Here is a 20,738-nt window from a genome sequence, read left to right as displayed (position 1 = left end):
CAAGGTGGCCCCTGTTGGGCCCCTATATGGGAAATTCGCTAAAAATCAAAACAAATGTAAGAAATTACAATCACATGTTTTATTTACAGCGTGTGGTGAATGTAGAGAAAAATTAAATTTGTCGTAGTTGATGTGAGCTACCAACAGATTGCTCTGATCTAAATAAATAATTTATTTTGAATACACAATGCTTTTTACCAATTCAAACTTCTGAAATGACTTATTATGAGCTATAGCAACTGTTATGACCCATATACTTTGTCAGCAACAAAAAATAAGGTAGAAAATAGAATTTTAGACACGCATTCTGTGACAGAACTATGTTTTCAATAAAAAAAATGGCGACAGCTGGTCCATATAGATGGGATGTCTACTTCAGTATCCAATAGTCAATTTCGAGTGGTCGAGTTTCGACCACTGGACGACCACTAGTATCCATAAACAAGCAAACCAAGCCCTACAAAATTGTTTTTGTATCTATAAGAATAACTTGGGAATTTTAAATTTAAACTTTTTTTAATTATCTCCGAAACCGTTAGGCGTACAACAACGCTCCAATATAAAAAATTATTTATTTTTTCAAGCTTTACAAAATGGTTTGGAAAGAAATTGTGAAATTTTGTGGTTTTAGGGGGGAAATGGGAATAACCAACTTTAACCCAATGAAACCCCCCATATACCCCTGTTCCCATAGTCCGATCATGCTGGTTCGCAAACTTGTTCGAATAAACGTAAATTTATACGTTTGTACCAAATATCATCAAAATCGGATAATTTTGCTCGAGTTATCGCGCTATTGCCATGATACCAACGGTAATAGCTTATTCCCTATATGGGGAATTCGCTAAAAAAAAAAACGAAAAAAGCAAACCATCGACAGAACTGATTTTGCTTCTTCTATATTTTGTATTGGTTTTTCATCATATCCTTGTGGTGATACTTAATGTTTAAAGCCTGTTTCTTAATCATATGTTTAATTTTGTATGTTAATTAATGTTTTCAAGTTTTTGTAAACAACATTTATTGTATCTTCTATCAAACACAAACGAAAGAGCTTGCTGATCAGTATACAGTTTGAATGAGGAATGATTTCCATTTTCTTTGGGCTTCAACGATTGCAGCGGCTTCCTTTTCAACTGCCGGATACAATTTCTCAGATTTATTTAAAGTCCTGGAGAAAAAAGCTATCAGTCTATTATTTTGACTTTAGGTTGCTGCCAGAGCTACATCTGAAGCGTCCGTTTCCACCACCAGCGGTTCTTGTCCATCTCTTGGAGTAATAAGTGCATTGGCTATGTCTAGCTTCAGATTTTCAAAGTCTCTAACCGCTTCATGTGACAATGGAAATGACCTAACTTGAGTCAGATTCCTTATCCTGTCTGAAAATCGATGGATCCATTTAGAATAATGGGCAAAAAATCCCAAAACTCGCTTTAATGCAATCTGACCTTTTGGTACTGGAAGGATGACCACTTTGGTTTCAACAAATCAATCAATTTATTAAATATTTGATCATCTATTGTTCTCAGTTGAACATGGTTTCTGAGTAATGTGAATTTGTAGTAGTCCTAATTGGGTTTGTTTTTAAATCGGGAATAGCCTGATTATCCACCATATCAGCAAAGTTATCACTTAAAACATTTGAAACAATATCAGGTTCACAATCTTCCCACTGTTAAAAGACCAGTAGCGTATAACTAATTTTTTCGTGCCCCTCTCCAAACTTAGTTTTTGAACCCCCTCATGGGATATTATTAGACCGCCGATACAACATAATCAAACGCCCTCCCCCCAGAGTTATTTTTGGACCACCGATACAATGAGTAAGTGGTATTTTTTTTTCCTTTTATAAGTATAGGCCTAGATACCTAGATAGATTTTACAAAACAAATTATTTTACCTAACCCGCCATGTTAAACTTCCCTATCCCAAGCGTGATGTATACAGCTTCCTTACTTCTCGAGTGATGTAAAGTTGAAAAAAACTCACTCGGTGATGTAATGAAACCCATTTAAATAACATTGAGTGGATAACTTAAAAAAATATACCTCTATGGAGCCAACGACGTTCAACGCTAGAAATCAGCTGCGTGTTTGAATTTTATTGTTATGCTTTGAAGAATTTTCCTAACCTAGCTTTTGTTTGTAAATGAACGTTACTGTTAGAAGATGAGTGAAATTGATAATGAAGCATATTGCTCGTAACCTCCTGAATATTGTCGGGTCAGGTAAAATCTTGTACGTTACACGTTACGCAAGAGCGTGTTTACATCACTTCGGTGAATTATGCAACTCGCCTTCGCTCGTTGCACAACATTCACCTGCGTGATGTAAAAACGCTCTTACTACACTTGTAATGTAAATAGCTATTACATCATACTACACAGAAACAGATACTTATCCATCCGTTTTGATAGGCTGAAAAATTGCCCTTTACTATGTCGAAACACGGAAAAGTAACATTATGTACTTTTACTATGCACTTAGTCAGCTGATGAAATTAACAGCTATCCCTACCTGCAACGGCCTGTTTTATTTTCTGAAACATAAAAATATTATAATTTATGTCCTAAATAAATTGTGTTGTGTTTAAAATTTACTAATTATTATGTGTATTATGATGTAAAGTATCGTACTTTACTCGCCCGGTAAGCTTTAATGTACCGACTACGCCTCCAGCAGGAACTGTTGTGCTCGCACGGTAAAACACCACTTACCGGGCTAGTAACATAATATACTACTATTACATTTAGGCCTACTGTATTTCCCACAAAATTATGACAAGAATTTTTTACTGTTGCAGACTTTCTAATAGATGATCTACAACATCGAGACACTCAGTTTATGAACTGTATACAACCTACTGAAATGTTAGCCATGACTTTGAGGTAAGCTTTAATTTCCTATCTGTAAAATATTTAAATAGGCTATATTTTTTTAGAGTTATTTTCATTTATAGTAGCCTACATTGTGCAGTGATGGGAGTAAAGTGAAATTCCACTTCTAATGAAGTAAATTCCACCTACTTCAGAATCAAAATGGGAAAAAATCAATACAACTTTAGAACAGTAAATGCTTTATCGGAGTCTGTTACAAATTGAATTTCATTCAAGCCAAGCACAAATTGTATATCCCTTCGAGTGTCCATAGTTTAGGCCTTAATGTCCGCCTATTTTTGGCGCATTTGCAAGGTTTTATTAAAACGGATCTGAGAAGCTTAAAACAATGTTAATTATACTGTTCTATATACCATTTTGTTTGGAAAATCATTGGCTTCAATATTATACATAAAACATAAGGAACATTTGTTTCAAAAAAATTTTTTAGGTAAAAAAAAATATTTTGGAAAATTAAAAAAAAAAATTAGTTCGCGCTCAATGAAATTGTATAAATTATAGGCCTATAAATATTTGAAAATAGCCACTTTGTTCTAAATTTTATGAGGATTACAAATATATAATAATATAAGGAAGTAGATTTGCAAATAAATAAGTTATGGGCAAAAAACAGATTTCAGTACATAGCGTTTAGCTAAGAATGCATAGCCTAACCATAGCTAGGAATCTGGCTGATAATTTACATCAATATCACTACCTACTTCTTCAGGATCATCAACCAGCCCTTCAAAATCACTTAAATCTTCTTATAATGCACCACGTATATCACTACTTTTGATTTTTAACACTAAAACAATGATAAACGTAATAAAACACATCAGTCATCGGTCCGAGGGTAACCTAGCTGCTTACAAATACGCACGTCAGCTGTCTGCTACAATTACGATCGGCTCGGAGAACATAAAGCGCTTAGAGACAGACCTCTGGAGAAAGTGTAGAATATAACGAAAAGAACGATACCTAACTCGATCCAGTTCAATCCGATTCAGTCAGTCATAGAGCCTTCGCCGTAAACGATGTTCGTGCGTCGAAAAATCGATGCGTGACACTACACAAAGTGTGTCGCGCGTCGATTTTTCGACGAGTGAAGCTCGGAGGGATATACAAAATAGGAAAAACAAAATAATCTATTCCAAAGTTTCCTGAAATCTTTATAGTGTGGGTCTTAATTATAGATTCAAGAAAGCTATACATTTTGAGTGACAAAACTATGTGGCTATTAAGAGTTTTACTTAAACAATGGAATTGTATTGAGGTATGGTTCTTATTTCTGGTATGATTATTATGACTATCTACTATCTTTATCACTACTCTCCAACAATTGTTTCAAATATTAATCTAAAGAAAATATTAAGTTTTGTGATTTATCTTAGTTTAGCAAAAGTTTATTACTATGAAACCAATTTTGTGCATTATTTAATGTTTCATCAGCCAATTTTACAAGCTCTTTATAGTTTTCACTCGTAGATAAAAAGGAAGAATCTTTGTGTACAGGATGATTTTACAATAAACATCAGAGGGTAGATTATTTATATAACAAATAAAGACAATAAGGAGGCCAAGGACTGTACCTTGTGGCACTCCCCATTCAACTTTAACTTCATCTGACCATCTTCCTCTTTTACAAACTGCTTGTTTCCGATGTTGTATTTAGCTTTTTAAAAAAGATAATGGGAACTTTTTCACCTAGACTTGATCAGATCTAGCCGCGCGCACAGAAACTATATCACAATGGTAACCTACATCTGTTCTTTGTTAAAAATTTCATGATTTAAATTAAATCTGTAAGGGAGAAAAACTGTTGCAAGAAGGTCTGAAGGCTTAAATTTAAGAAAGTTTTTAAAATGTAATAGCCTACATTTTGTACATATTTGATTACATTAATTTTAATTACATTTGTAAATCAGATTTTGGATTAGTATGATGATCTCGATCCAGTATACATTTTTGTAATGTTTTTAACTCATTGTTTATTTAACCTAAATAAAAAAATTAACCTAAATATTTACAATAAATTTACTTGTCTAATAAAATATGGTTGTTTTCAGAAATTGCAATACACTATCTCAGACCTGATGAAAAGGAACTTCAATTTGGCGCAGAGAAGCTAATTTAGACCATCTCAAATATAATAGATACCTAAAAAGGCTAGTAAGTTTCTATTACACTTATAAAACAAATGGAAGCCAACAATTCACTCTGTAAAATTACTTGTTAAATCATAATTCACATTTATGTCTTTAAGTGTAATAATATTTAAAACCAACACAATTACCGATTTTTTACTTAACAGTTAATACGATAAGAAATCTCATTTAAGACAAGCAAAAATAGTTTCTAAATTATGTTATAAAATCTCATATCGATAACAAATTTTAAGGACGAGACTATTCAAAGTTTAATTATACACCTTAACAAAAAACTAAATAAATATCATACAATAGGCCTGCATATCATTTAGTTATAATCTTGATTATAGTTAGTTAGTTGCTTGTTTCATAAGTTTCAAAAAGTCAGAAAGTGTAAAATAAAAAATGTCAAAGGTCATTACAAATCTTTCTTTTAAGTGTCTAATATGTAGAAAAATATTTTCAACTCAATGGAAAATGAAAAATCATATATATGTACATACAGGTGAGCGTCCCTTTAAATGTTTGACATGAGAGAAAACATTTATTCACCTACATAAAGTAAAGTGTCATTTGTTGACAAAAGATAAGTGTCCTTATAAGTGCACCATATGTGGTAAATCCTTCACAACCCAAAACTATATGATGAAACATACATTGGTTCACACCGGAGAAGGACCTCATAAGTGCACCATATGTGGAAAATCCTTCACAACCAATAGCAGTAAAAAGGTTCATGCATTGGATCACACCGGAGAAGTACCTTATAAGTGCACCATATGTGGAAAATCCTGCAAAACCAGTAGCATTATGAAGACACATACATTAACTCACACCGCAGAGCGATCTTTTAAGTGTAGTATTTGTGGAAAATCCTTCACAACCAGTAGCATTTTGAAGAGACATACATTGGCTCACGTCGGAGAGCGATCTTATAAGTGTACAATTTGTGGAAAAGCCTTCACAACCAAATGCTATATGAAAATTCATACATTGATTCATACGGGAGAGAGACCTCATAAGTGCTCTATATGTGGAAAATCCTTCACAACCAAAAACTATATGAGAAGACATACATTGCTTCACACGGCGGAGCGACGTCACAAGTGCACTATATGTAGAAAATCCTTCACAACCGATACTATTATGAAGCAACACACATTGATTCATACTAGAGAGGGATCTTATAAGTGCTCTATATGTGGTAAATGCTTCATAACCAAAAACCATATAAGGAAACATACATTGGTTCACACAGAAGAGGGACCTCATAAGTGCACTATATGTGGAAAATCCTTCCCAACCAAATACTATATGATCAAACATGCATTGGTGCACACGGAAGAGCAACCTCATAAGTGCACTATATGTGGAAAATCCTTCCCAACCAAATACTATATGATCAAACATGCATTGGTGCACACGGAAGAGCGACCTTATAAGTGCACTAAATGTGGAAAATCATTCACAACCAAATACTATATGATCAAACATGCATTGGTGCACACGTAAGAGCGACCTTATAAGTGCACTAAATGTGGAAAATCATTCACAACCAATGCTATAATGAAGCAACACACATTGGTTCACACCAAAGAGCGACCTTATAAGTGCAATATATGCGGAAAATCCTTCAAAACAAAAAATATAATGAAGGTTCATACATTTGTTCACAGCAAAGAGCGACCTCATAAGTGCACTATATGTGGAAAATCTTTCAAAACCAATGTCTATTTGAAGTCACATATGTTTGTTCACACGGAAGAGCGACCTCATCAGTGCACTATATGTGAAAAATCCTTCACAACCAATGCTATAATGAAGCAACACACATTGGTTCACACCAAAGAACGGCCTTATAAGTGCAATATATGTGGAAAATCCTTCACAACCAATGCTATAATGAAGCAACACACATTGGTTCACACCAAAGAACGGCCTTATAAGTGCAATATATGTGGAAAATCCTTCAAAACCAAAAAAATAAGGAAGGCTCATACATTAGTTCACAGCGGAGAGCGACCTCACAAGTGCACTATATGTGGAAAATCCTTCAAAACCGATATCTATTTGAAGTCACATATGTTAGTTCATACAAGAGAACGTCTGTAAATGCACTACATACGGGAATCATTTTTGCATACCATAGCTATATAAAGACATATTCATTAGTTCACACAGGGGAGGGACCACATATGTGTACTTCTGCTTGTAGTTGTGGAAAATCCTGCACAACCAATACTAAAATAAAGAAATATTCATCGGTTCACACAGGATAGAGAGCTCTTAAGAGTATTGGTGTCTAGGAAAAATTCCATAATCGTCACTTTCGTTTTTATTACTATGAAACCAATTTTGTGCATTATTTAATGTTTCATCAGCCAATTTTACAAGCTCTTTATAGTTTTCACTCGTAGATAAAAAGGAAGAATCTTTGTGTACAGGATGATTTTACAATAAACATCAGAGGGTAGATTATTTATATAACAAATAAAGACAAGAAGGAGGCCAAGGACTGTACCTAGTGGCACTCCCCATTAAACTTTAACTTCATCTGACCATCTTCCTCTTTTACAAACTGCTTGTTTCTTATGTTGTATTTAGCTTTTTTAAAAAAGATAATGGGAACTTTTTCACCTAGACTTGATCAGATCTAGCCGAACGCACAGACACTTTGGCACAATTGTAACCTACATCTGTTCTTTGTTAAAAATTTCATGATGTACTTTTGCTAGAAGGTCTAAAGGCTTAAGGCTTGAAAAGTTGTTAAAATGCAATACATTTTGTACATATTTGATTCAGTGGCGGATCCAGAAGGGGAGCGAAGGGGACAACCGCCCCCCCCCCCCTCGAGCATACATATATGTATATATTTTACTGCATGAAATACAATAGTTCATACTGTACACATTGCGTAAAATAATTCGTCACACTAACTTTGGAAAAAGAAATGGTATAAAACTGCCATTTTGGAGACTTAGTTTACACAAATTTTTCAGGGGGATACACCCGACCCTCAGACCCCCCGGTTCGCCCCTCTCCTTTGTGACTGTTCTACATCTGCTACTGATTTGATTACATAAATTTTAATTGAATTTATAAATCATATTTTCGAAAATTATAATGTTATTGATCCAATATACATTTTTGTAATGTTTTGAACTCACAAAAATTAACCTAAATATTTTCAATAAATGTACATATCTAATAAAATATGGGTGTTTTCAGAAATGGCAATAAACTTTCTCAGAAGTGTGAAAAGGAACGTCAATTCGGCGCAGAGAAGCTAATCTAGACCATCTCAAATATAATAGGTTACTAAAAAAACAGCTAGAAAGGCTAGTAAGTTTCTATTACACTTAAAAACAAATAGAAGTCAGCAATTCACTCTGTAAAATTATATGTTAAATCATAATTAACATTTATGTCTTTAAGTCTAATAATATTTAAAACCAACACAATGACAGATTATTTTACTGAACAGTTAATAAGATAAGAAATCTTATTTAAGACAAGCAAAAAATTTTCTAAATTATGTCATATCTCATATCAATAACAAATTTCGAGGAAGAGTCTATTCAAAGTTTAGTTATATACACCTTGACGTAACAGAAGAAATATCATACAATAGGCCTACATAGTATTTAGCTACAATCTTGATTATAGTTAGTTGCTTGTTTGATAAGTTACACAGAGTCTGAAAGTGCAAAGTAAAAAATGTCAAAGGTCATTAAAAATCATTCTTTTAAGTGCCTAATATGTAAAAAAATGTTTTCAAATAAATTGACATTGAAAAATCATATATATGTACATACAGGTGAACGTCCCTTCAAATGTTTTACATGTGAGGAAACATTTATTAACCGATATGAAGTAAAGTGTCATTTGTTGACCCATAATAAGTGTCCTTATAAGTGCACCATATGTGGTAAATCCTTCACAACCAAAAACTATATGATGAAACATACATTGGCTCACACCGGAGAGGGACCTCATAAGTGCACCATATGTGAAAAATCCTTCACAACCAGTAGCAATTTAAAGAAACATACATTGACTCACACCACAGAGCGATCTTATCAGTGCACTATATGTGAAAAATCCTTCACAACCAATTATAATATGAAAATTCATACATTGATTCACACGGGAAAGAGACCTTATAAGTGCACTATTTGTGGAAAATCCTTCAAAACCAAAATCAGTATGAGGAAACATACATTGGTTCACACGGAAGAGCGACCTCATAAGTGTACTACATGTGGAAAATCCTTCAAAACCAGTACTATAATGAAGAAACACACATTGGTGCACATCAAAGAGCGACCTTATAATTGCAATATCTGTGGAAAATCCTTCAAAACCAAAAATATAATGAAAGGTCATACATTGGCTCACACCACAGAGCGATCTTATAAGTGCACTATTTGTGGAAAATCCTTCACAACCAATTACTATATGAAAATTCATACGTTGATTCACACGGGAAAGAGACCTCATAAGTGCACTATATGTGGAAATTCCTTCAAAACCAATGATGTAATGAAGAAACACACGTTGGTTCATTCCGAAGAGCGACCTTATAAGTGCACTATATGTGGAAAATCCTTCACAACCAATAATGTAATGAAGAAACACACGTTGGTTCATACCGAAGAGCGACCTTATAAGTGCACTATATGTGGAAAATCCTTCAAAACCAAAATCAGTATGAGGCAACATACATTAGTTCACACGGAAGAGCGACCTCATAAGTGTACTATATGTGGAAAATCCTTCAAAACCAGTACTATAATGAAGGGACACACATTGGTTCACATGGAAGAGCGACCTTATAAGTGCACTATATGTGGAAAATCCTTCAAAACCAGAACAATAATGAAGGGACACACATTGATTCACATGAAAGAGCGACCTTATAAGTGCACTATATGTGGAAAATCCTTCAAAACAAGTACTATAATGAAGGGACACACATTGGTTCACATGGAAGAGCGACCTTATAAGTGCACTATATGTGGAAAATCCTTCAAAACCAAAAACCATTTGAAGACACATATGTTAGTTCATACCAGAGAACATCTGTAAGTGCACTATATGTGGTAAATCCTTCACAACCAAAAACTATATGAAAAGACATACATTGGTTCACAGCAGAGAGCGACCTCATAAGTGCACTATATGTGGAAAATCCTTCAAAACCAAAAACTATTTGAAGACACATACGTCATACCAGAGAACATCTGTAAATGCATTACATATGGGAATTATTTTTGCATACCAAAGCTATATGAAGACACATTCATTAGTTCAAACAGGGAAGGGACCTCATATGTGTACTTCTGCTTGTGGTTGTGGAAAATACTTTACAACCAATACTTCACACAGGATAGAGACCTCTTAAGAGTATTGGTGTCTAGGGAAAATTCCATCATCATCACTCTTGTCCTCATGTAATAATGAGGTGGTGCACAAAAGCATAGCAGCAATAATCATTTAAAGTGATGCATTGCTAAGATACAAATCTTCATTGTTCATTCCATGTTTTTATAAAACGGTTAGTTGTATATAGAACTGATTATTTTTTAGGATAATTATTTTATAATGTTTTAATATATGAAAACTGACAACTTTGATATAATATTAAAGAACTTTCCAGAGATTTTATCTTAAGTGTGTATTGATCTAAAAAGCCAGTTTTGTTAAGTTTTTGTAAATTTTTCCATTTCAATGTAAATTGTAAGAAATACATTATGTTTGGGCGTTAAAAATTATTCATACATGTAAACCCACTACATTGATTATGTGTGTCAGATAAACAATCTGATATATTAGTTTAAGTTTTTTTTTTTATTTGTTAGTTAAATATGTCTTGTGAAAATTAAAAATTAACTGCTTTTGTGTTTGATGTCATTCAGGTAATAGAAATAAAACCTATAAGTGATATTTGTCTCAACCCCAGACCATTTACCTAATTTTCTTTCATAGAAAATGTATGCTTAGCTCAACAAAGGCAGAAAATAATACAAAGAAGGACCTGTTATTTAAAAGACAGAGTTAACAAGATTACTTACGAGGGTCGTTTTTTTTTTAAGTATGGGCCGTTTTTGTTTTGTGTATAGCTCCTTAGTTCGCAAATGACACCATTTGCAGCCCTATAGCTGATGTTTATGCTTCAATGTGTGTTTAAAAAATGTTAAAATTATTGAATTGTACGAGATAAGGACAGTTATCACATGAAACATATCCGACGAAGCTCATCGCCAGACGACTGATGGTTATGGCCCTTATACAATGAGGGAGGGTAAAGTGCGGATATTGGTTACAAGGGAAAGATTGCTGGTTCATGCTGAAAGGATTGCTTCTTGGTTCATTAGTCAATTCAGTTACCGTTTGCCACCAAAGTTGATTGATATACATATTACATACCAAATTTAATGTCAGCTGTAACTCATTTTTGGAAGACATGGGTTTTGGCCCCCATAATCATTTGTCAGAGGGGTCATACTATCAATCTCACACAAAACAAAACCCACACAAAGACAAATTACATGAAATGATGAAAATCAGGTTTAGATTTATTACCTAACAGTGGTCAGAAGAGAACACAGGTGATGTTCTTCATCATTTTTTCATTGCTCGATGTAAGATTTTGGCCTATTAAAATCCCTGCAAACCATAAAGGGTATATGGAAGTAAACCGTAAACCATATAGTTCCTTCCATGTTATATTGTACTACATATAACACCTTAGTTAATAACTCATTGAAATGAAATGAAATATTCTTTAATGTCTTTTGTATTTTTACAATCTATCAAAAATGTCATGAAATAGCTAAAATTATAGATTACGTTAGGTTAACAGGTTAAATTATAGGTTAATGGAAACAATACTTAAAGCTAACTAAACAAAATGAGAAATACTTATTTTAGGCCTAAATATCCTTTATCACTACTCTCCAACAATTGTTTTGAATTTTAATCTAAAGAAAATATTAAATTTTGTGATTTATCTTAGTTTAGCAAAAATTCATTACTATGAAACCAATTTTGTGCATTATTTAATGTTTAATCAGCCAATTTTACAAGCTCTTTATAGTTTTCACTCGTAGATAAAAAGGAAGAATCTTTGTGTGCAGGATGATTTTACAATAAACATCAGAGGGTAGATTATTTATATAACAAATAAAGACAAGAAGGAGGCCAAGGACTGAACCTTGTTGCACTCCCCATTCAACTTTAACTTCATCTGACCATCTTCCTTTTATACAAACTGCTTGTTTCTGATTTTGTATGTATTTTTTTAAAAAAGATAATGGATAATCCGGGTAGGGGTGAATGAGTCACGCTTAGTAGCAAGACACAAATGTTTTCAAAAAAGAAATGGTATAAAACTGCAATTTTGGAGACTTAGTTTACACAAATTTTTCAGGGGTATACTCCCGACCCTCAAGACCCCCCGGTTTGCCCCCCCCCCTTGTGACAGTTCTAGATCCGCCACTGATTTGATTACATAAATTTTAATTGCATTTATAAATCATACTAGTGGCTTGTAGGGACATGTCCCTAAAAAGCTCAAATGTAAAACAACATATTGCAATTCCGGTATTTAAACAAACTCAGAATAACATTATCTATGTGTCAGAATAGGCATCCCTACACCATATCTTTTGTGTAAAAACCAGTTTGTTGCTCTTCTTTGTTTGCTTTTGTTGATGTCATTTTCAATAAATAATTTGAATCACTCCAGTGGTTTAACATGAAAAGGCAGCAGACATATCATTGTTTGTGAATAAATACTGGTTTACTAAGGTAGCTTTGGTCTTGTGGATAGTGAGGATAAATAAAAGCTTCCCTGTTTGGAATTTTAAAAATTAATTGGAGGTTCGCCATCAGATCAATTGAAGAGGCCTGCAATTTCATCTGCAGTAGGCTTATTAAAAGAACGACGATCCATATTTATCCTGTCTACAAACCTAAGTTCTAATTCACTGTCACCTTGTACAACCATTTCTTCCGAAGCTCTTTTGTAAATTTGTGCAAATGAATTTTCTAATAGAATTTCAGCTAGTTTTGACAATATTTCAGGTTTTAAGTCACTATTTTCTCGACTCCTTTGACGAATTTCTGTTGCTGTTGATGTGTCAATAATGTACAATTGGCCATACACGGGGTCTTCATCATGTTGAGGCAGCAAATCTGAAATTGAACGATAAATCTGTCCTTGAATTTTGAAACAGTATTGTCCTTTTCCTGGAATATCTTTCTTACTGGCTGAAGAAAAAGCAAAAGCCATCGCACTGTTGTATTGTCGAATGAATTTATACAGTTGTGGGCTCTATTTCTCTCGTCTACCATGGGTCTCCTTAAAAGGGGTTGTATTGTAACATATCTTGATTAAGTTCGTCATTATCTACTCTTGCTCTTCTACGCGCACTGTCATTCCTATGAACAGTTACCCGCCTTTGTGGTCTACCCCTGGCGTTCATATTAATTACAGTACTTATAATGAAAAGAATATATATCTAGCAGCCTACATACCAAAACATCTTGAATCCCTGGTGATTTTATAAGAGTATGATCGAATATGATTACTCTACGTTGTATATTCACTGCACTAAAAAAATATTTACTTACGAAGGAATGCAAATACACCATTTTAGAACCAATAACATTTATAGGTTTATAGGTTATTTTAGTTGTATATATTAACACAACCTTATCCTTAAAATGTGTAGAAATATAAAGAAAACAACATCATTTAAAATAAACTTGAACATATGATTTAAAAATAAAAACAAAACGGTAGTTAGATTTAATTTCGACTCTTTGATTATTTATACAGAATATTTATTCTATGTCGTTTATTCCTTTAACACGACAATAACGTAAAAGCATGAAAAAATGAAACTTGAGTATATGATTTAAATATAAACAAAGAATGCAGACGTTTTTCCGGTTAATCTTCAAGATTTCAGTTTTATTTTAGTATACATTTCATAGTTGACAGGCTAAAAGTAAACCAAATGCGTGTATTGATCACTGTTTTCAAGATATAGCACGATCATCTGTATTGAAGTAAACAGAAATCAGCAGTAAATGACTTCTAATGCTATTCTTATGGAGAACATTTTTTGTTATATCTAATTTTGTATCAATATTTGGGGAATTTCACTATTTTTCCCGCCGTAACGGGGTCGAGACCTTTAATTTGAGCCCTCTCCCGTCCTTCTACGACTTCCCAGTCGTCCACAATTTTGACGCAAAGAATCGGCTTACGTAATTAATATATAGGCCTACATAGATTTTGGATTATTATGATGTTCTCAAACCAGTATACATTTTTGTAATGTTTTGAACTCACTGTTTAACCTAAATATTTACAATAAATGTACATATCTAATAAAATAATAAAATATGGGTGTTTTCAGAAATGGCAATACACTTTCTCAGACGTGATGTAAAGGAACTTCAATTCGGCGCAGAGAAGCTAATTTAGAACATCTCAAATATAATTGGTTACTTATGAAACCGCTAAAAAGGCTAGTAAGATTTTACTACACTTAAAAAAAACAAATGGAAGCCAGCAATTCACTGTGTAAAATTACATGTTGGATCATAATTAACATTTATGTCTTTAAGTGTAATAATATTTAAAACCAACACAATGACAGATTATTTTACTTAAAATTTAATAAGATAAGAAATCTCATTTAAGACAAGCAAAAAATGTCTAAATTATGTCATAAAATCTCATATCAATAACAAAGTTTGAGGACGAGGCTATTCAAAGTTTAATTATATACACCTTGACATAAAAATAAATACGGTATCATACAACACCACACAGGAGTTATAATCCTGATTATAGTTAGTTAGGTGCTTGTTGGATAAGTTTCACAAAGTCAGAAAGGTCAAAGTAAAAAATGTCGCAGGTCATTAAAAATATTTCTTTTAAGTGTCCAATATGTAGAAAAATATTTTCAACTCAATGGAACATGAAAAATCATATATATGTACATACAGGTGAACGTCCCTTTAAATGTTTAACATGTGAGGAAACATTTATAAGCCTATATAAAGTAAAGTGTCATTTATTGACACATGATAATTGTCCTTATAAGTGTACAATATGTGGAAAATCCTTCTTAACCAGTAGCATTATGAAGACACATACACTGGCTCACACTGGAGAACGATCTCATAAGTGTACTATTTGTGGAAAATCCTTCACAACCAATTGCGACATGAAAAGGCATACATTGATTCACACAGGAAACAGACCTCATAAGTGCACTATATGTGGAAAATCCTTCACAACCAATACTATAATGAAGCAACATACATTGGTTCACACGGAAGAGCGACCTTATAAGTGCACTATATGTGGAAAATCCTTTACAAACAAATACTATATGAGACAACATATATTGGTTCACACGGAAGAGCGACCTTATAAGTGCACTGTATGTGGAAACTCATTCAAAACCAAAAAATATATACGAAAACATACATTGGTTCACACGGAAGAGCGACCTTCTTATAAGTGCACTATATGTGGAAAATCCTTTACAAACAAATACTATATGAGACAACATATATTGGTTCACACGGAAGAGCGACCTTATAAGTGCACTGTATGTGGAAACTCATTCAAAACCAAAAATATAATGAAGGCTCATACATTGGTTCACAGCAGAGAGCGACCTCATAAGTGCAATATATGTGGAAAATCCTTCAAAACTAAAAATATAATGATAGCTCATACAGGGGTTCACAGCGGAGAGCGACCTCATAAATGTACTATATGTGGAAAATCATTCAAAACAAAAAATATGATGAAGGTTCATACATTGGTTCACAGCGGAGAGCGACCTCATAAATGCACTATATGTGGAAAATCCTTCAAAACCAATAACTATTTGAAGTCACACACGTTAGTTCATACAAGAGTCTATAAATGACATTGCCATGAATATTAATGTTGTAGATCCCACAAAGAGGATTTTTTTATTGGCAAAATACAACATTCTTGATTGTTAAAGGCATGCATTGCTAAGATACAAATCTTCATTGTTCATTTCATGTTTTTATAAAACGGTTAGTTGTATATAAAACTGATTATTTTAGGATAATTATTCTATAATGGTTTAATATATGAAAACTGACAACTTTAATATAATGTTAAAGAACTTTCCTGAGATTTTATCTTAAGTGTGTGTTGATCCAAAAAGCCAGTTATTTTAAGTTTTTGTACATTTTTCCATTTCAATTTAAGTTTAAGAAATACATTATTTTTGGGCGATAAAAATTATTCATACATGTAAACCCACTACATTGATTATGTGTGTCGGATAAACAATCTGATATATTAGTTTTTTTTTTTTTTTTATTTGTTAGTTAAATATGTCTTGTGAAAATTAACTGCTTTTGTGTTAGATGTCATTCAGGTACTAGAAATAAAACGGTGTATATATTTTACCGCATGAAATACAGTAGTGCATACACATTATGTAAAATAATTTTTCCCACTAACTTTTGAAAAAGAACTGTAATTGTATAAAACTGCCATTTGGGAGACTTAGTTTACACAAATTTTTCAGGGGGATACACCTGACCCTCAGACCCCCTGGTTTGCCCCTCCCCCTTGTGACTGTTCTACATCTGCTACTGATTTGATTACATAAATTTTAATTGAATTTATAAATCATATTTTGGATTATTATGATGTTATCGATCCAGAATACATTTTTGATATGTTTTGAACTCACAAAAATTAACCTAAATATTTACAATAAATTTACATATCTAATAAAATATGGGTGTTTTCAGAAATGGCAATAAACTTTCTCAGATGTTTGAAAAGGAACTTCAATTCGGCGCAGAGAAGCTAATTTAGACCATCTCAAATATAATAGGTTACTTAAAAAACAGCTAAAAAGGCTAGTAAGTTTCTATTAAACTACACTTAAAAACAAATAGAAGTCAGCAATTCACTCTGTAAAATTATATATTAAATCATAATTAACATTTATGTCTTTTAAGTCTAATAATATTCAAAACCAACACAATGACAGATTATTTTACTGGACAGTTAATAGGATAAGAAATCTTATTTAAGACAAGCAAAAAATTTCTAAATTATGTCATATCTCATATCAATAACAAATTTCGAGGAAGAGTCTATTCAAAGTTTAGTTATATACACCTTGACGTAACAGAAGAAATAGCATACATTAGGCCTATATAGTATTTAGCTACAATCTTATTTAGTTTATAGAATTGTATTATTATCTAGATTATAGTTAGTTGCTTGTTTGATAAGTTACACAGAGTCAGAAAGTGCAAAGTAAAAAATGTCAAAGGTCATTGAAAATCATTCTTTTAAGTGTCTAATATGTAAAAAAATGTTTTCAAATAAATTGACATTGAAAAATCATATATATGTACATACAGGTGAACGTCCCTTCAAATGTTTGACATGTGAGGAAACATTTATTAACCGATATGAAGTAAAGTGTCATTTGTTGACCCATAATAAGTGTCCTTATAAGTGCACCATATGTGGTAAATCCTTCACAACCAAACACTATATGATGAAACATACATTGGCTCACACCGGAGAGGGACCTCATAAGTGCACCATATGTGAAAAATCCTTCACAACCAGTAGCAATTTGAAGAAACATACATTGACGCACACCACAGAGCATTCTTATCAGTGCACTATATGTGGAAAATTCTTCAGAACCAATTACAATATGAAAATTCATACATTGATTCACACGGAAAAGAGACCTCATACATGCTCTATATGTAGAAAATCGTTCAAAACCAAATTCAGTATGAGGAAACATACATTGATTCACACGGAAGAGCGACCTCATAAGTGTACTACATGTGGAAAGTCCTTCAAAACCAATGATGTAATGAAGAAACACACATTGGTGCACATCAAAGAGCGACCTTATTATTGCAATTTATGTGGAAAATCCTTCAAAACCAAAAATTTAATGAAAGGTCATACATTGGCTCACATCACAGTGCGATCTTATAAGTGCACTATATGTGGAAAATCCTTCACAACCAATTACTATTTGAAAATTCATACATTGATTCACACGGGAAAGAGACCTCACAAGTGCACTATATGTGGAAAATCCTTCACAACCAATTACTATATGAAAATTCATACATCGGTTCACACGGAAGAGCGACCTCATAAGTGCACTATATGTGGAGAATCCTTCACAACCAATGATGTAATGAAGAAACACACGTTGGTTCATACCGAAAAGCGACCTTATAAGTGCACTATATGTAGAAAATCCTTCAAAACCAAAATCAGTATGAGGCAACATACATTGGTTCACACGGAAGAGCGACCTCATAAGTGCACTATATGTGGAAAGTCCTTCAAAACCAATGATGTAATGAAGAAACACACATTGGTGCACATCAAAGAGCGACCTTATTATTGCAATTTATGTGGAAAATCCTTCAAAACCAAAAATGTAATGAAAGGTCATACATTGGCTCACATCACAGTGCGATCTTATAAGTGCACTATATGTGGAAAATCCTTCACAACCAATTACTATTTGAAAATTCATACGTTGATTCACACGGGAAAGAGACCTCACAAGTGCACTATATGTGGAAAATCCTTCACAACCAATTACTATATGAAAATTCATACATCGGTTCACACGGAAGAGCGACCTCATAAGTGCACTATATGTGGAAAATCCTTCACAACCAATGATGTAATGAAGAAACACACGTTGGTTCATACCGAAAAGCGACCTTATAAGTGCACTATATGTAGAAAATCCTTCAAAACCAAAATCAGTATGAGGCAACATACATTGGTTCACACGGAAGAGCGACCTCATAAGTGCACTATATGTGGAAAATCCTTCAAAACCAGTACTATAATGAAGGGACACACATTGGTTCACATGGAAGAGCGACCTTATAAGTGCACTATATGTGGAAAATCATTCAAAACCAAATACTATTTGAAGACACATATGTTAGTTCATACCAGAGAACATCTGTAAGTGGTAAATATGTGGTAAATCCTTTACAACCAAAAACTATATGAAAAGACATACATTGGTTCACAGCAGAGAGCGACCTCATAAGTGCGCTATATGTGGAAAATCCTTCAAAACCAAAACCTACTTGAAGACACATAAGTTACTTCATACCAGAGAACATCTGTAAATGCATTACATACGGGAATTATTTTTGCATACCAAAGCTATATGAAGACACATTCATTAGTTCAAACAGGGAAGGGACCTCATATGTGTACTTCTGCTTGTGGTTGTGGAAAATACTTCATAACCAATACTTCACATAGGATAGAGACCTCTTAAGAGTATTGGTGTCTAGGGAAAATTCCATTATCATCACTCTCGTCCTCATGAACCACATGCTCACGATGAAGGAAGAATGCATCCTGTGTCCTGTGCGAAAGGAATTTCCGCATTGCTCTTGCCATTCAGAATCAATCCCTTACAACCAATATTAAAAATTAAGAAATATACATCAGTTCACAAAGGATAGAGAGCTCTTAAAAATATTGGTGTCCAGGGAAAATTCCTCCATCATCACTCTTGTCCTCATATAATAATGAGGTGGTGCACAAAAGCGTAGCAGCAATAATCATTTAAAGTCATGCATTGCTAAGATACAAATCTTCATTGTTCATTCCATGTTTTTATAAAATGGTTAGTTGTATATAGAACTGTTTATTTTTTAGGATAATTATTCTGAACCTAATGTTTTAATATATGAAAACTGACAACTTTGATATCATGTTAAAGAACTTTCCAGAGATTTTATCTTAGTGTGTATTGATCTAAAAAGCCAGTTATGTTAAGTTTTTGTAAATTTTTCCATTTCAATGTAATTTCAAGAAATACATTATTTTTGGGTGTTAAAAATTATTAAACCCACTACGTTGATTATGTGTGTCATATAAACAATCTGATATGTTAGTTTAAGTTTTTTTATTTGTTAAATATGACTTGTGAAAATGAAAAATAAACTGCTTTTGTGTTTTATGTAATTCAGGTACTAGAAATAAAACCTAAACTGTAAGTAATAATTTCTTTGTCTCAACCCCACACCATTCACCTAATTTTCTTCGTATGCTTAGATCAACAAAGTCAGGAAATAATACAAAGGACCTGTTATTCAAAGACAGAGTTGAGACCACTTACGAAGGTTGTTTTTTTAAGTAAAGGCCGTTTTTGTGTATAGCTCCGTAGTTAGCAAATGACACCATTTGCAGCCCTATGGATGACATTTATGCTTCGCTGTGTGTTTTAAAAAATGTTTGAATTGTACGAGATAAGGACATTTATCACATGAAACATATCCGACAACGCTCATCGCCAGACGTGATAGTTATGGCCCTTATACAATGAGGGAGGGTTAAGTGTGGATATTGGTAACGAGGGAAAGATTGCTGGTTCATGCTGAAAGGATTGCTTCTTGGCTCATTAGTCAGTTTAGTTACCGTTTGCCACCAAAGTTGATTGATATACATATTATACCAAATTTTATGCCAGCTCTAACTCGTTTTTGTTTAGGAAGACATGGGTTTCAACCCCATAATCTGGAGGTCATGCTATCCATCACACACAAAACAAAACCCACACAAAGACAAATTACATGAAATAATGAAAACCAGGTTTAGA

General features: G+C 33.2%; 3 protein-coding genes across 15 annotated transcripts in view; all 3 read left to right on the top strand.

Moving 5' to 3' along the window:
• Nucleotides 1–20,738, top strand: part of LOC128994344 (sex-determining transformer protein 1-like) — a 76,337-nt gene that overhangs the window by 7,067 nt on the left and 48,532 nt on the right. For 6 of the 13 annotated variants that reach the window (XM_054418840.1, XM_054418848.1, XM_054418847.1 and 3 more), the window contains exons 2-5: nucleotides 2,803–2,887; nucleotides 4,945–5,047; nucleotides 14,457–14,571; nucleotides 16,858–16,971. The gene's annotated coding sequence lies outside the window, so the exon portion shown is untranslated. Of the gene's footprint in view, nucleotides 1–2,802; nucleotides 2,888–4,944; nucleotides 5,048–8,253; nucleotides 8,368–14,456; nucleotides 14,572–16,857; nucleotides 16,972–20,738 lie in introns of all 13 variants that reach the window. The other 7 variants (XM_054418846.1, XM_054418838.1, XM_054418841.1 and 4 more) reach the window with 6 other exon arrangements.
• LOC128994353 (zinc finger protein 493-like) lies at nucleotides 8,477–10,809 on the top strand. Its single transcript, XM_054418873.1, has one exon. It carries the CDS (start codon nucleotides 8,743–8,745, stop codon nucleotides 10,111–10,113), a length of 1,371 nt encoding a protein of 456 aa, XP_054274848.1. The 5' UTR covers nucleotides 8,477–8,742; the 3' UTR covers nucleotides 10,114–10,809.
• Nucleotides 16,989–19,946, top strand: LOC128994348 (oocyte zinc finger protein XlCOF6-like). Its single transcript, XM_054418854.1, has one exon. It carries the CDS (start codon nucleotides 17,382–17,384, stop codon nucleotides 19,086–19,088), a length of 1,707 nt encoding a protein of 568 aa, XP_054274829.1. The 5' UTR covers nucleotides 16,989–17,381; the 3' UTR covers nucleotides 19,089–19,946.

The sequence above is a fragment of the Macrosteles quadrilineatus genome, unplaced genomic scaffold (genome assembly GCF_028750875.1).
Source record: "Macrosteles quadrilineatus isolate MER2022 unplaced genomic scaffold, UCM_ALF_1.0 Scaffold_5__1_contigs__length_97177068, whole genome shotgun sequence".
NCBI lineage: Eukaryota > Metazoa > Arthropoda > Insecta > Hemiptera > Cicadellidae > Macrosteles > Macrosteles quadrilineatus.
This window is presented reverse-complemented; position numbering and strand designations above follow the sequence as displayed.

What these genes read in the sequence shown, in the direction of transcription:
- LOC128994353 (XM_054418873.1), top strand. Translation starts at nt 8,743, where the DNA reads ATGTCAAAGGTCATTAAAAATCATTCTTTTAAGTGCCTAATATGTAAA.
- LOC128994348 (XM_054418854.1), top strand. Translation starts at nt 17,382, where the DNA reads ATGTCAAAGGTCATTGAAAATCATTCTTTTAAGTGTCTAATATGTAAA.